The sequence below is a fragment of the Buteo buteo genome, chromosome 15 (genome assembly GCF_964188355.1).
Source record: "Buteo buteo chromosome 15, bButBut1.hap1.1, whole genome shotgun sequence".
In the NCBI taxonomy this organism is placed as follows: Eukaryota; Metazoa; Chordata; class Aves; order Accipitriformes; family Accipitridae; genus Buteo; species Buteo buteo.
Genome location: NC_134185.1, coordinates 1,514,136 through 1,530,739, shown reverse-complemented (window position 1 = coordinate 1,530,739; position 16,604 = coordinate 1,514,136). Strand labels below are relative to the sequence as shown.

At 37.8% G+C, this 16,604-nt stretch overlaps 1 protein-coding gene across 1 annotated transcript in view; it reads left to right on the top strand.

Annotated features, from left to right (window-relative positions):
- The window catches only part of EYS (eyes shut homolog), an 810,501-nt gene that overhangs the window by 705,842 nt on the left and 88,055 nt on the right, over window positions 1–16,604 (top strand). Inside the window, exon 41 of the mRNA XM_075046421.1 lies at window positions 869–1,089. Within this exon, the coding sequence (XP_074902522.1) occupies window positions 869–1,089 (221 nt within the window). The remainder of the gene's footprint in view (window positions 1–868; window positions 1,090–16,604) is intronic.

The following is a 16,604-nucleotide window of genomic DNA, read 5'->3' as shown; positions in this document are numbered from 1 at the left end:
GATTGATGGTATCGTATAAATAAATGCATCGCAGTGTGATACACTTATGAAAAAATTATGATTTTTTTCAATTCTTAGTGACAGGCATTTAGCAAAGGAAACTCCTTGTCAGAACGCCAGAAAGTCAGGCATCACCTGGAGGAATGGAATTCATAGTGCTAAATGAGTCACAGATCCTTCGTATGTGATGGTCAAAGGTTTGACTCCGAGGTCAGCTAACACGGGAAATACCATACTGAGCACTAACATGGTTCAGTCAGTCCCAGTATAAAATAATTGTGGGTGTTTCTTTGGCACCTTTATAAGGATGTTACAGGCATTTGTGGCTCTAGAATTTACTACCTAAAACTTTCCCTTTTTCCCTGGGCTTCAGTATAGCGGTCTGTTTTCTGTCATTCCTCCAAAAGAAGTAAAATCTTTTTTCTGTATTCCCCTTATCTTGGGGTCCTGTAGGTCCCAGATCCTAAAGAAAAGCTTTATCTTCAAATCTACAGCTTCTCCTGTGCTCGTGCACCAACCCTCAACCATGAATGTAAAACTCATAGTCCAGAATGAGAGAAGCAATGAGAAAACCTTACCGTGTTCATTGTGGTTAAGGCTGGAAATTTCCAGTTAGTGTTCCATAGGATGTATGTTTTCTTACACGTTTGAAGATATGCAAACACTTTAAACCACTCTCTTTGTATGGATTAATTTTTTTTTAAAAAAGAGAACCACATTTTAAAAAAAAAATCCCTTCGGCAAGTGTCATAGTTTTTGGCCAGCTTCAAGTAATGGCTATTTCCTTTATCTCTAATTATTATTCATTCCTTGCTTACAGTAACATCACAAATCACATTCTTTTCTGATGATTCTCTTGTTTCTGCAGATCACCTTTGGATCAATCTTCCTTGGAAATGTTCCTGTTCACGAAGAGGTTCATCAATGTGCTGGGCACATACGTGGCTATAAAGGATGCATTAGGGATTTTCAAGTTAACAACAAAGAGTTGTTCATCACAGATGAGGCGCTTGGAGGGAGGAATGTTGAGAACTGCAATGTTCCAATATGTGATTATCATCCATGTCACAATGGTGGAACCTGCACTAGGTAAGAGTTGCCTCTTTAATCGTTTTATCATCTGTTTACACTTCGTGGCTGGTAGGTTCATCCTTAATGAGAAATTACTATAATTTTCTGTGTAATAAGTAATCACCAATCTTTTGTCCTGATAATATTAAATAGAAAATGTGACATCTTCATGCCTAACCAGAGAGATTTTATACCTTTCTTGCTTGCATGAAAAAAGGTATAAAATTTAATTGCATTGCCCACACAGCATGCACGTTTGGTTGCTGCCAGAATTCTTTTGTGATCAACTAGATCAGTTCCACTACAAGGCTCAGTGACTAAACCAGACTCTTCGTATAGATAGTTTGGACAGTAACGCATAAGATCTCATTCTTCTGTTTAACAACTCTATATCTTACTAGGCCTTGTACCCTCACACATTTTCATGGTGTGCTGCTGGGTACACAGCATTGGCCTTCATCATCGTGCTATGAAAAGAGTAACAAGTAAGTCAGCACCTTCAGCATGTGTGAAGAAGTATTGTCAAAGAACCTTTGCAAGTTAAAGTGCATCATGCTGAAAGAGGAAATGGGGTCCAAAAGAGACATGAGCTAAAAGCACGGAGGATGATGGTTCAGTTGAATGATGCTTCAATTGGAGCACAGTAACTTTTTAAGCCATAGTAGCTTGCTCATTGTCTAAGGCACTCAGCATTTAGGAACGACATTTCTGTTTAAAATTAATAGAATTTATGAAGTAGCTGCCATGTGTATTTTAAAAATTGTACTTCAGCTGCAGGACAAATGCTGAACAGGACACAGTCTAAAGTTCTTTTAAAGCTCTGGACCATGGTGTGTTTCTTAGGTTGAGAAGACCTTGAATCAAAGTTTTGAGGTGCTTTTCTGCCTCTCTTGATCGATGTGAGCACACAAAGAACACCAAACAGGTTTTTGATCTCTAGGTCTTGTTTGACTAGAGCACAAGTGAAAGCAAGGCACATTTATGAAAACATACACAATTTGCCTACCAGACTGGTGAAACTGAGTGTGTACTTGGGAGTAATGAGTCTGCTTTTCCTCTGTTGTTCCTTTCTATATCTCTGTCATTCTACTGATTGGCCTGTCATCTACCATTATGGAATACTGTTTCATTTAAAGCTTGGGTCCTGAATAATTCATGACCATTGGATTTGTTTCCTGCCTTTCTGCTTTCCAACTGCTGGCCTCAGCCCTTTTCAGAAACACTTTTGTTCTGAAATGGGTCACTGCTCTTCTCTCCAGAAGAGTCATGGAAGACTGTGCATGTGCAAACCAGGGATAAGCAGCTCTATAGAACCATGATCTTCATGATTTTCTACAGCAGCCAACTGATTTTCAGGGATTACCTCCTCCAAGCCCAAGAATGATCCATTCCAATGAGCAGGAAATCAAGTGGCAGGAAGCCTGCATGGATTAACAAGATGCTTCTGATAAAACTCAAACATCAAAAGGAAGCATACGAGAGGTAGAAGCATGGCCAGGTGACCTGGGGGGGGAATATAGAGAAAATATCCAAATACACAGATATGGGGTTAGGAAAGCCAAAGTCTGTCTGGAGATTAATCTGGCAGGGGACACGCAGGGCAAAACCAAACGCTTCTACAAGTACATCAGCAGCAAAAGGAAGATGGGAAAACGTGGGCTTGCTGCTGAATAGGGCGGGTGTTCTGGTCACAAAGGATCCAGAAAAGACTGAAGTACTCAGTGCTTTCTTTGCCTCAGTCTTTACTGATAAAACCTGCATTCAGGAATCCTATTCCTCTCAGACCTGTAGGAGAAAGTCTGGAGCAAGAAAGACTTACACTTGGTGGAGGAGGATCCAATTAGGGAACATTTAAACCAACTGGGCACGTATAAATCAACTGGACCTGATGGGATTCACACGTGAGTGCTGAGGGAGCTATCTGATGCCATAGCAAGGTCATTCCTGATAATCTCTGAAAGATCAAGGTGATAGGGAGGGATTCCTGAGGACTAGAAGACTACCTGCAGGATGGGCAAGAAGGAGGATCTGAGGAACTTACCGAATGGTTAGCCTCACCTTGATCTGTGGGAAGTGGAGGAGCAACGTCCCTGGGTTATCAGCACTGTTTTCAGCACAAGTCCAAACCACAGCCCCATACCAGCTACTGGGAAGAAAATTAAATCCATCCCAGCCAAAACCAGAACAACAGGACAAAAGCCATTCTGTTTCAAGAGTATTTAAACATATGCTGTATCAGATGAGTGGTTCAGTACAAATGTAAATTACTAATTTTTTACATAATCATTATTTTATTAGTTTTTAAAAACAAAGTACTCTGTTTCCTATGTAAATGCTCTGTTGCTTTTAGAAGCACTTTTGCAAGTTCACTAGCTCTTTTATTGCACTTTAAATCCACACTAATGTAGAATTCCAGAGGCTGGTTAATTTCAGAGGAAAAAAATGACAACTATTCAGTAAATTTAGGGTTTGAGTGTCATATAGTTCTGTGACTAATTTTGTGAATTCAAAGCATGGAAAGATTAACTTAGGAAGCTCTTAATATTCTGTGTGGCCCTCTGATCATATGAGCCAGATGTTGCAAACCAAGCTTAGTCTTAATTAAGAAGACACATCTGTGTGTGGGAAATAAACTCATGAAATTACTTCACCAATGATTTGACAATTATGTCAGCCACTACACTAGTAGTAGTTAATACATTTGTTTTAAATTGTATAAAGACTTGAGAATATGTAAACATAGACAAGCTTAGCTTTCATAGTGTGGAGTACAATGTCAAAGTTAATTGCTCCCACAAACAATCATGTTTCTAGTGTCTCAAACTATTCTCACAGTGATTATTCTTACTGTTGTTGTTCCCCATGTATTGGTGCAGCAGATGGGTTCATTAATGTTGATCAATTAACCAAGACTGAAAAATCAAACTCAATTAGCAATAAATTTCAATAGAGAGACACTTATCTTCAGATTTCAACCACCATGAATGCTATAATCACCAAAAATACACAAGGAATGTAATTTTTCAATTTCCATCCCCTGATAATGTAAGAAATCCCTTCCTGGATATGTAGGTCTCATTTGGACGGTACCTTTTCAGCTATAAATAGGAAAAGCCATATTTTAAATCAAATTTCAGAAACTGTCTGTTTTCTGCATGCTGGGGCATCACACGATTCTTCTTAAGCCTTAAAGAACTGATGACCAAATGAAAAACTCCATCTAAACTGTTTCCTAAAGTTCATCTGATGAGGTTTTGAGTGCCTTTTTTTTTAAGTTATAGAATGAGTTCTAGGTTAGCTTTCTTGTAAATTAAAGGAAATTTTATAGTTGGACTTGGTTAAGTGATAGAATTCCATATGTTGCAGATACCGAGGAGACCAGGGGAAATGACTTAACAAATTCTGTGGTCTCTTTTTAGTATATCTTCTCAATATTAATTAAAATAAACAGTAGAAAAACTCATTATGAAAATGACTTTTTTTTTTTTTTTTTGAAAAAAAGAAGGAGGTCAAACTGTAGACTTTGGAGACACTAAAATGTTCTTTCCAACTGTTTTTTTATATCTCATTTTCCATTTCAAAGGGTAGTCATGGTGAACCTTTCCCAGAACATATGTCAGAAATACTTCTTGTGCTTCCTTCTGCTCCTAAGCCAAAAATGCATGTTATGTCAGGTTTTGGCTGAAGGTGTTCATCTAAGGATAGGCTTTTATGCCCTTATTAATGCTTTTCTCATATTTCTAGCACAGAGCTGCAGTTTGCTTATAGCTCGCAAAACTGATTTGTTTTTTTATTTGAACTAGAGATAAAATTGTTACATGAGAATAGCTAAGTGCCCATTTTCAAACCAAGGACCACTGAAGCACCTCCCAAAACTGCTAACAACATTGCAGGCCAAATTTTTAGAGTCGCTCATGGATTTCCTATCACTGCTTTAGATGTAGGTGTTTCTGGGTAAGAAAGGAACCAGCAAGTCAGAAATAGCAGAATTGATCATATATCGAGGATCTTTTTATAGATCTGTTTTATAGACTAAGAGACTGAGGCCAACATATTATCTAGAACATCCATTTGTTGGGTTTTTTTACAAATCTAAACCCTAGTTAACTTCACCAAGATCCATATTAAGTCCAGAATTAATGTTTTAAGTTCCACTGTATTCAACTCTTGCAGAAAGATAAAGCAAACATTTTAGTTGATTTGCAAAGGAAGAAGATTTCCAGGTGGGAGTTGTGTATTCTCAGACCTTTTCAGAATTTGCGTCATGTGCACTTAGGTAATACTGATTTGTATGAAGAAGATAACCTGCTTCCTTTTAAAGGGCTGGGTTTGGGACAGATCTGTCAATACTTTACATGTTTCACAACTTCAGAAACTGCTGGTATTATTACTCTGATTCATGCTTACACACACCATTATTTAGGAAGACTAGTTTGGGGACTTGAATTTTTTGGATCCTGTACATTTAATGAGATTAGGTAGCTAGTTTAGCTGGAGTTCGGTCCTTATGAAAGAGATTCACATTTGGATATCCATTGCTTACTTCAAATTGGGCTTTGGTGAAGAAAAGAATTCATTTAAATTTATTTCCAAACTGTTTCCTTTTTCTGGCAGAGGGATTGTTCATTGTTTCAGGTTCCACATGATCTTAGGGAAAAACAAAGCCATTCTTACTTAAAAAATCTTCCATGTTGTTTCGGAGGACTGTGAAAGATAATGCCATTGAGCTTCTCAGAATGACCAAAATCCTGTCGGACATGCATTTGTTACATCATATTTTCACAGGAAAGTCAAGTAAGCAAAAGAGAAAATTTCATCTCCAATTTTCCTAACACTAGGTATTAATGGACAAAGAATTCATTTACCCAGGTTGACCTTTCTGGTAAAAGGAGTTGCATTTGGCTTAAGCTGCATGTAAAAACTCTACCCACTTTTTTCTGAACTAAATCTGCATTTCTCCCACCTTAGTTTTCTTTAAAGCGAAACCAGAAAACTGAAATTTTATCCCCAGCTTCTTGCCCTTCATGTTTAGATAGTAAATTACTCTAATCCACATTTGTGTTAGGATAGCTATTTCAAGACAGAATTAATTGAACTACGTGTGTCTCGCTCTTAGCATCAGAAACAGATTCCCATTTGATCAAACTTTATTTTTTAGGCATTATATTCCTCAGATTACAGTAGTATGGAGAAGAGATTTGACAAAGAAATCAAAGCTGTGTTCCATTAAGCTGGCAGTGTTAAGAGCTGATGTTTTAGATTTTAGACAAAACATCTGTAGCCCCCCAGGAAACTATGTAATGATAATCTATGAGGAAATAGCAAAATACAAACTTATAAATATTATTGGATATACTAGTATTCGACTTGTTCTTTTTAATTAAGCATTTAAAATATGCAACTTCTTTACTAATGGCTAAAATGTGGTACACTCTTCAGAATTTGTTTGCTTCAGAACACCATTTTATAGTAGAAGTATTGTTGAAATAACAAATTCTGGCAATTGAACAACAATCCAAGCAAACAAGCTAGAAAAAGTGATGCTCAAAGAGTAAACCTTTCTCTGTTTTTAATTTAGGCAGTATAGCGGTGGTTCTACTAAAAATGTCTGTGAAAATTGAGGTTTTTGTTTTCAGATCCGCAGATTTAGTATTCGATTAGTGTGAAAAGTAACACACTGAAAACAGAGCATGCAGGAAAATCAAGGATCCAAATACAAATAGGACTTCAAATTCCTGACTGTTTAGATCATGTGCAAGCTGTGCACAAAATTTGTTAAATGTGATGTTTATACATCATCTCAATTCAATTGTACTTAAATCAGAGAAGCTGCCATGGCTAAAATTTTAGTGTGGGCATTGAAATACCAGTAAGTGCCATTTTAATACCAGTCATCTTGGAATGTTTTGTCTCAATTCCCAGAAATACTATGTAACATTATTTTCGAAAATTACAGCACAACCAAATCAGCATTTCTGATAGCTTTGATTCCAGAAGGGGTATCTTATTTGGAGTAGCTTTAAAACTCAACATATCAGCAATACAAGTTGAATACTGTCTTTTTCCAAGACCACTGAGAAGTTGAAGTGTATATAGAAAGACTGAAAGCACTGCTCATACATATTTGTCCAGCTGGAGAAATAGTGCACGGATTCTTAATAAGAATTTCACTCCACTATAAATCCCGACAAATAGTATGGCTGGTACTGTTTGTTGTAAGTTGTATCACATGTAGTATGTGTATGAAAAATGATAAATGTGCCATATTCTTTGTACTAATGGTTTTCCAAAATTCCACAGAGATAATCCTTTCAGTGAAATGTGTAAGTTTTCCATAGGGACCCATTATATGCTCTAGCTGCTTACTGTAAGTTACCACAATAAAATTACAAGACTGGTACTGCAGAAGATGAATAATGCACTATCTGTAATATACATTAGAACATTTATTCCTTTGCTGCTAACCTAACTTATACACCTACCTACTAGTGATAGATTTCTACACTTCAAGCAATGAAAATTACATAAGGGAGAAAAAAATTATGAAATTTCAGTCCTGACTGGTGTGGTTGACTGGAGATTGAATGGGTGAGAATATCATTGTTCTGAATCCCTGTTTTGGGGAGCTTATCATTGAAAGGAACAGTGAAGTTTATCTGAGGTCACATAACAGAACAGATTTTGATTACGGTTTAGAGAAGCCTTCTTCACCTTTGGTATCTTGCTGAATTTGAGAACATGCTTAATATTCAAACAGAATTTGGGAAGCCTGGATATGAGGTATCATCTTGATACAGAAGGTTACCGTGTCACCAAATTTGTTTTCATTACTTTATTTCTTTCTCAGTAACAGCATTTATTTAAGTTTGCTTTTTAGAAAGATAGGAAACAGGATTTTTTTTACCCTTTTGTTTTTTTGGATTTAGTAAAACGAGCCAACTTTGTGATCATGTGTACAGATAAATACAAAGAGTGGTACCCACATAGTCATGGGAATTTCATGCTGTGTGTGCACGCATATAATGCATTTAGATTAGGCTTCTTTTAGCTAGCCAAACCTAGAAAGCCAGAAATAGAGGAGGCGTTCTACCTGTACCCAGAGTATCCGCAGGTGTACAGCTGACTATTCAAAGGCGAAGGTAACCTCACTAGTCCCTGACTTTTTTCTCACTGCCCATTGTCATGGGCCAATACATGCAGTGCTTGTACAGTCTTCCCCACAACTGGCTCCAGTTATTTCAGATTAAATACCGATCTCACATGTTGTAAAGGAGGGAATGTTTTGGTTTTTTACTAGGGAAGACCTGTTGAAGTTGTGTGGTACTCTTAAGTGAAGGGGAGTATAGAAGATCAATATGTTATTCATAAAGAATCCAGAGATTTAGGATTTATCCTGTGTCTTGCTAGGGAATTAATGTATATCTTTTCAAAAAAGACTGTCTTGGACACAAACATGTATGAAGCAACTGCTCTTGAAGACTGATTCTCTGTAACCTGTAATATCTTAGGAGACAGGAAGATAAAAGGACCCTAGAACCACAAAGATCCATTTGTCCTTCACCAGGCCCTTCCTTGGGTTACCTCAAATCATAGGAGAAGAGGTCAGCGCAAGGCCTAATATGGGTCCATTGGCGTCTTCCATAATCTGTGGAGCAATCTAGCATTGCTGTGGACTAGTTGTGGAACAACAGAAATTATTTCACAGCAGCACCTTGAAAGCTGATGTCATTATTTTCAGTAACAGTTGTCTATTGTCTATCTCATTTATCCATTATTCAGTATCAATACTGTTCAATTACCTATCTAAGTACTGCATTACTAAATAAAAAGCCCTGCATAGCTTTAAAAGGCTTAATGTTTCCTTTAGGGACATAGTATTCCTTTTAATAGTCATGTTTGTGTTATTACCAGACTTACTCGTCACACCCAGTTGAAGTACGCTCTTTGTGTGCTTGTAAGAGTACAGCTGGTATTGCCTCTTCTCTGCTTCAAAATCTGATAGTGCTTAGGAGTTATGAGTTAGAGGATCAGGGGAGTCAAGGTATGATTTGTGTTACTCCTCCAGGCATGAGGGTTCAGTGAAGGGGTGCTCTGTTCTCTCGTATTCCAGTCACCTTCTCAGTATGCCCATCAATTTAGCCTTATCGTGTGCTTTGGAAAATTGATCTGGCTTGGAGGTCAGCATGTGCACTAGATTTCTTCTGACATTGCCTCAGTAAGGAGTTTTACAGACAGCTAAAAAAACATTTCATTGCTCTGAAGAGAAGCTACATAGAAGACTGACCATGCTGGGTCTTCTTATCATCTTCTAATGTGGTTGTGACAGTTGAAGTGGGCTGTATGGAATAGTGATACGAGTTTTTGGACATCCTCTCATTTCTGTACCTGGACCGCTCCAATAATACATTAACATACAAAGTACTTTAACGGATACTTTACTTTGGTGTGTACACAAAAGAATACAGAAGTGCTAGCAGCTTTTCACATTCTGGAATAGGTTTCACTGTCTGAATAGGTTGTAATAGAAATGAGATCCAAGTTCTGGAAAAGTCCAGTGGGAGGGAGTACCTCAGGAAGCCCCCAAGGTGAAATGTCCCAGACAGAAACCAGTTACTCAGCATCAGGAGTGTTGTTTTAAACAGTTATTGAAACTGCCAGTTATAAGGGCTCCTCTGTGCAGCACTGTTATTTACATTAGAGATCTCTCTCTACCTTCCCCTGGAAATTTTCTCAAGATTACAGAGGGACATGTAAGCCTTCCATTGCAGAAGCTCTGGGTATGACATCTCTGTTCTGCCTCCAAACAGCCTTTGAAGCTGCTAATAGGATGTGAAGTTTCATAACTTAGTTGCCATGTCATCATCTTTGCTGCAGTTACCAGGAATTAGTGAAGTGTGAGCTAAATATCTGTGTGGGAACACAGATACAAACACATGTGTATGTGTATGCACACAAACAATTTAATTATATGGTGGCTATAGTTGAGCTGTATGTATTGTTCCTTTGTTCATAATTGTCTTCTCTTCATTACACTGTGGAGTTTTATAATATATTGGTGGTGAGGGTTTTTATCTCCCCCAGGTAGTAAAGATGAGGACAACGAGAATATAGGTAAAATCCCCAACAGACACACGAACTGGAGTACATTGGGAGTGAATACTAGTAATGAAATACAAATGAACAGTGTTTGTTCAAGATGCAAGATTGTTATCCTGTAAATAACTATTTTTTTCAGTTTTTCTTGATGACAGTCTTATCTCTGCAACTATTCACAACTTTAATTTAATTTATTTTCTTCAGAATTATTCAGATCAGGGGTCTGGAAAAGCCAAAGAAAAGTCACTGTAAAATACACAGAAATATGCTAAAAACTGGTATGACATCAATAACAGAGATGTCCAACCTAAAAAAATTCTTAACAACAAGGGGGGTTGAGTTATAAACAGTTAGCATTTTGAACACAAATCGTCAAGTAAAACATGAAGACTGCTACTATCCGTAGGCCAAAGAATATCCAGGAATTACTCTTTTTGTAGTAGGATATAATATGATAGTACAGCATCATTATATTTCAGTTGTCACTCACCGAATTATTTATTCACTTTTCCATTCTGTAAACCACTTTCAGAAACGGTGCAGTAGATTTCTGGGCTGGAAATGAAGCACGGTAGTTCATTAACCCAGATTTAAGTTCTTTCCTGGATACCTTCAGGGATTAATTATGGACTTCACATCTTACCAAAATATTCAGAGATTTATTTAAATCCCAAAATTCAAGCTAAGCTTGTTTTCATCATGTTATCATTTTATGTAATCCAGATTTTTTTTCTTGGCATTCATTAGTATTCATGATATTGTTACATGGATCAGAGTCGCTACCAGGATAAATATACAAATGTAATGGAGAGAATAAGCTATTTAGAAAAATCTAGAGTAAATTGGACTGAAAACCATTTGGACTTAAGAACCATTAACAAATAAATTGTGTATTGTAAAGGTGGATAACTTTTTTAACCTTTTTTTAGCTTTCCCCAAGCAGATATCATGGGGAAGTTAAGGTGAAAGTTTGCCAAAGGGTTGGAATCTCCCCTTCTCCTCCCTTGGACACACAGTCTATAAGATGCTTTTACTCCAAATTATATGATAAACTTATAGCTGATAATTTCATGAATTTTTTTTTCCCTCAGTTCATGCCTGATAACAACCCTATTCTCTTTTTACCCAAAAGACAGTATCCTAAGAAAATCTTCCTGGTGACTAATACCAAACCTGTCAATGAGGCAGAAGGTTTAAACGCCACCCCCGAGCCTGGAGACTACATGGAAACAGAGTTATGGTCCGTTTCCTTTTCTTGGTGCCTTCTCTCGGGTTCTCATTCTGTCAGTACGATTCTTACACCCTTGCCTTCCCCGGGGTGAAATTTGCCTACTTAAGATTCACTTAAGCCCTGGCAGCAGAGCTGAAGCGGGACGCAGGCTTTGCACGGCCCCTTGGAAAACAGCTCCTGATGTGTCACTGGTGCAGGGAGGATGGTGCGGGAATGCAACGTGTAAACGTGCATCTGGTTTCACAGTAAGTTGAATGTAGCCACTCACATCTTATAACTGATGCAGTCTTTGAGTATCCTCACTATTTTCCCTGCTCTGAAAAACTGAGGTAGACAAAGGTATTTGTTTCGCCGTTGGCAGATACCTATTTAGTTGTTAGGTGTTGAAATACTTTGAGTGGACAAACTCAAGATTTTTTTAACACTGAAATCTAGCTTTAGTATGTATGCTTAAACTGCAGTGAAAAAGACAAAGCAATCAGAAGTTTATTTTATTTGCTTTACAAGTGTTGAGACTCGGCATCCAGGTTTATAATGTGATAGTTATACCAGCTCTAGATTCAAGGCTAAATTATAAAATCAGTTTTCAGCCTCAGCAAGTGCTCTCTGGGTCCTGCTGTGTTTTGCTTAATAGCAAGGACAAGTGGATTCCATCTGTAGGAGAGCATGTTTTGCATATGAACTACTGCAAGGCAAGAGCCAATACTGAGATGGAGCAGGATTCAATATCAGGACACTCGTTTTTATTTATGGACAGTTGCTTGTTTGTTATCAAGCAGGTCTTTAAAGCTGGGTTGATGATTTAGGAGCAGATGTGGGGTTATAATACTTAGTTTTAAAATGAGAGGATGTTTGTCCTGTACTTTGATGGTAAAGTGCTGTGATTTAATATGAACAAGACAGCATTTGTGGGTATGAACTAATCTTGCTAGGTGCTGAATGTGTACAAAACGGTAATTGAAATGAACATATCTTTTTTTCTGCCTAGAACTAATGTAGTTAAAACCTCAGATTTGATCCATTTTTTATGGATAAATATTTGTGTAGTAGCGAAAGCAGTTGTGCATTATTATATAAGCGTATGCATAGATAAATTGGTATGTATGAATATATAATAATTTTGTTTATCAATATGTTTTTGTCCATATTTTGGAGTGGGGTTTTTTTCAGTATGAATTGGGCATTTCATAACTCTCGGATCTTTAAATATACAACCATTTTCTGTAGGCTAGTCTTGATAATATGCTTTTTTAATAATTTTGTCGATATACATGTATTTCTCAAGTCCTTGACACAGGCTGCATATGTTTTTCTATCATCTTACACTAAGAAGCTAGGTACACGTACGATTAACTTTCCTTAGACAAGAACACTGCAACCTTAGCCACAAACCCAAGAGAATACCCAGAGCATCCTGAGTTCAGCCACCACAGATTACCCCAATTTACAAAAATATAATTGGAGACAAAATGAGAAAGGTTGGGTTTATGTCAAATTTCATCTTTTTACTCTGCAGACATTTGAATATACACTGTCCAAGAGCCCGTGTATGCAAAATAGCCCTTTTCTAAGGAAAAAAAAACACAAAACAACCAACAAAACCCCCAAAAACCCAAACTGAGGTAAAGAAAAACACTTGATTTATACGATTTATTAAACAAATATAGATCATAATTTAAGTAAATGGGTGCTTCAAAAACTCCTTTTCATTCCCAGGAAAACCCTGAGATCCTTGGGTGGGAAAAGTCTTTATGATCCTTATTTTGTTCTCTGCATCCAAGTGACACACTGTTGTGTGTGTCTGGGCTGGTTTTAATCTTCTGGTAGGTTCTGACATGGAAGAGCTGTGGGTTACTGCCACCTACAGCTGGAATGCCACCCACTCCCAGCTGGAGAAATGGACCTTGCACTAAAGCCCCTCTGGACAAAATGTAGTAGATCTTAGAGGTGAGCTAAAGGAGGACTTTGCAGAGCTGGTAGTAATTGGGTTTTGCCAGCTTTTTATGACATTTAAATAAAATTAGGGCTACAGAGAAAGTAAATCCCCCAGTAGCATATTCAAGCAATTTTCTTCTCATAAAAGCACCTTCCTACTGGCAGTAGCTTGGCAGAAATGTTGCAGAGTTTAAATTTCATAGAGAGGAGAAAAAACCTCAGCTTCTGACAATCCTTATGTCAGCTAACATTTGAAACGCTGAGATTTACCAGAAAGAAAAAAAAAAATAAGCCTGTACTGTGTTAAGGCCTATTTAGTCATTGTGGGTTTGTGCATTGCAACTATTTTAAGACGCTTAGAATGTTCTTTGTCTCCTATAACCTCAGTCCCTCCTCCCCACTGCATTTTTATCTCTACAATTTGTTGTTTGTTTTTTTTTAAGAAAAAAAAAGCACACTCTAAATTAAGACCTCAGGAGAACAGGAATAATAATGCCCAGCAGTGGTGTGCCATTTTCTGTGACTGCTCCCACCTTTTTTGTTCTGTGCTTTATTGCGGTATCTTTTTCAATAAGGAAAATTCAGGGTTGCTTACTTCTAATAATTGTTCTGTGCTGCTTAACCTAGTAAATATTGGCATGAAAAATTCTGCGTGTGTGGAAAGGAGAGGAAATTGTTGTTGTTTCCATTCAAGTGTATCCTCTTTTTTCACTACTACTGTGGTATCTAAGGGTTTTTTCCTATATTCTTCCTGATTTCATTTCCCTTTCTATGCTACATTGAAGAAGAGTGCTCTATGTGGGCCGATCAAGCTACTTCACTCCCAAAAGGATATCTTATGTAAGTAGTTCCAGGGAGATTTACCGAATGATGTATTTTAGTAGAAATGCTGTGTTTGGGAAGGTATCCTTGCGCAGTGAAGTGTGTAAGCACGTAGGCAAGAGCCTGCATGGTGCTGCTACCTTATTTTCATTCACAGTACAGAAAACATTTTTTTTTTTTATCCTGCATTTATAATACAGGAATTAAGCTTGAGACTTTTTTTTTTTTTTTTTTTCATTTTTGAAAGCCGAATTAGCATAAGAAAAAACACAGGAACACATTATGCTATTAAAGAAATAAAATCAACATATTCTAGCCATCCATCAGAACTGCCTTTTGTTTGAGCTAACTTATGCCTGTAACCAGCATTCCTTCAAAACACTTACCCTTCTGCAGTCAGGAATTATGTGCTGACATCTGAGTCACAGAGGCAGAAGTACGTATTCTTTCAAGCAGCATCTCCAACTACCTTCCTCCCCAGCAGGTGTTAGGGGCATGTTCCTCTCTACCCAAATACTGTAATCATTAATAATTAGTAATTGTACAAATCAGTGTCTACATGTAAAGGAGCTTCATCCTCTGATGAAGGATTTGGAGCTAACGCTACCAGCAGAAAAAGAAAATGGAGCTTGGTTCTCATTTTACGTCTGAGATTACACCATTTTACAGTGCTGAGGTTCCCTTTCCTTATGTGGAGTTACTCTGATTTATACCAGTGAAGTGAAAATCTAATCAAGCCCACAGCTGGATACATTCAACAACTTTTTGTTCACCCAGGATAACTCGGGATTGTATCGATCTCCATTATAGAACTGAACAGAAAACAGCGGGAGGGAAATCTGAGAAACAGTGTCTCATTTAGAACCTAATAAAAGTTCTTAAGGTGCTTGTTTCATTGCCATACTCGGCTGGATCATCCTTAGAAATCAATGAAGGAACTGCAGTCAGAAGCATGCATAAAAATTTCTTGAACTTACTAAGTGGTTTCTATGGATAGAGGGCAAAGACTGGGGGCGGGGGGGGATACCACCAAAACCACGGCCGTCCTGTTGATGAAAAATTTGTCCAGCTTTCCCTTTATTATTCTTTTCAGAGAAGCGTAGCCAGCTAGAAGGGGAGAGACAGGGCGGTATAACGAGAGACAGAAAGCAGAGCGATAAAGCGCTGTTTGAGTACTTTCAGGCCGCTGGATGAAGGGCTCTGGAGGAGAGAAGTGGCTGTGATGGCACCGGCTTGCTGCTACCAGCGAGTGTCACTGTGGATGTCAGTGGAGAGTGAAACTGGGGAAAAGAGAAATCCACTTGCCTCTCACTTCTGGGACAAAGAAAAGGGCAAAACCTGTTCTACCTCTAGCGATAGCGGTCATAGATAAGTGTATGTGTTGCTGAGAAGTCTGAGAATTCATCCTTTGAAAAAAAAAGTCTTTTCATCTTGAGATGACATTGCAACCCTTACCATAGAGTGACTGTGATCCACACAAGCCTGATGAGTAACAGCAGGGATAGACTGTAAGCTCTGAACTAATATAAAGTCAATTCTGTCACATTTGTCTTCCAATATTTTAGGCATTAATGTGTATTTAATGTTGCTGAAATGCAATGAGTTGATGTGTTCCTTAGAGCCCACTGTTAGCTGAATGCGTACGAGCTCATGATTAAGCCAGACAGCATTTTTGTCCTCCAGCTTAAAAATGGCTTCTGAATAAGCGCAGTGCAAACAGAGAGGGCAATTGCAAATAAACACATTCAGTTCTCCCTATTTTGGAATGAACATGTAGAGGAGTATAAACCTGGCCTGCTTTCTTAACACTGATTTAATAGAAAAGGATGATTAAATCAATATTGTGTCCCAGAACCACATCAATATGAACAAGAATCCAACATCTCAAGGATATGTTACAGCCAGGAGGCTTACTTGATTCAATTATTTATAATGATAGTGTGCCAATAATCCTGATTATTGCATGAACTATTAACATTTTCCCTCCTCGCTATCATCCTGCTTTCTGGAAGAAGTGAATTATTACAGAGCTGTCAGCTATTACAGAGAACTTCAGCACAGAAAGGTGATAGAATGATATTGCATAGCATTCCTGAAGTGTTATGACACTCTTCCTAGAACAATTTTCCAATTAGTGCATTGAACTGTAGAAAGTTAGTTCCCTTCCAACTCTGCTTGCTTGGGTGAGGAAACATACTAACAAATGAACTGGTTTGGTTTGGCTTGGTTTTACTCTAAGGAGGAGGCAGTGAGGGCTTTTTCTTTCCTCTGTAAACATATTACCCTTTGCTACAAGCAGTCACCATAGCTACTGGCAAACAGCATTACGTTTTCCTTACTCTTTCTGTTTTGACTATAATTCTTTTTCAACAAAAAAAAAGAAGTGAGCTGGTTTTTTTCAGAGAACAGAAATCTTAGGTAATAACCAATTAGTTCTGTCCAAAAAGTA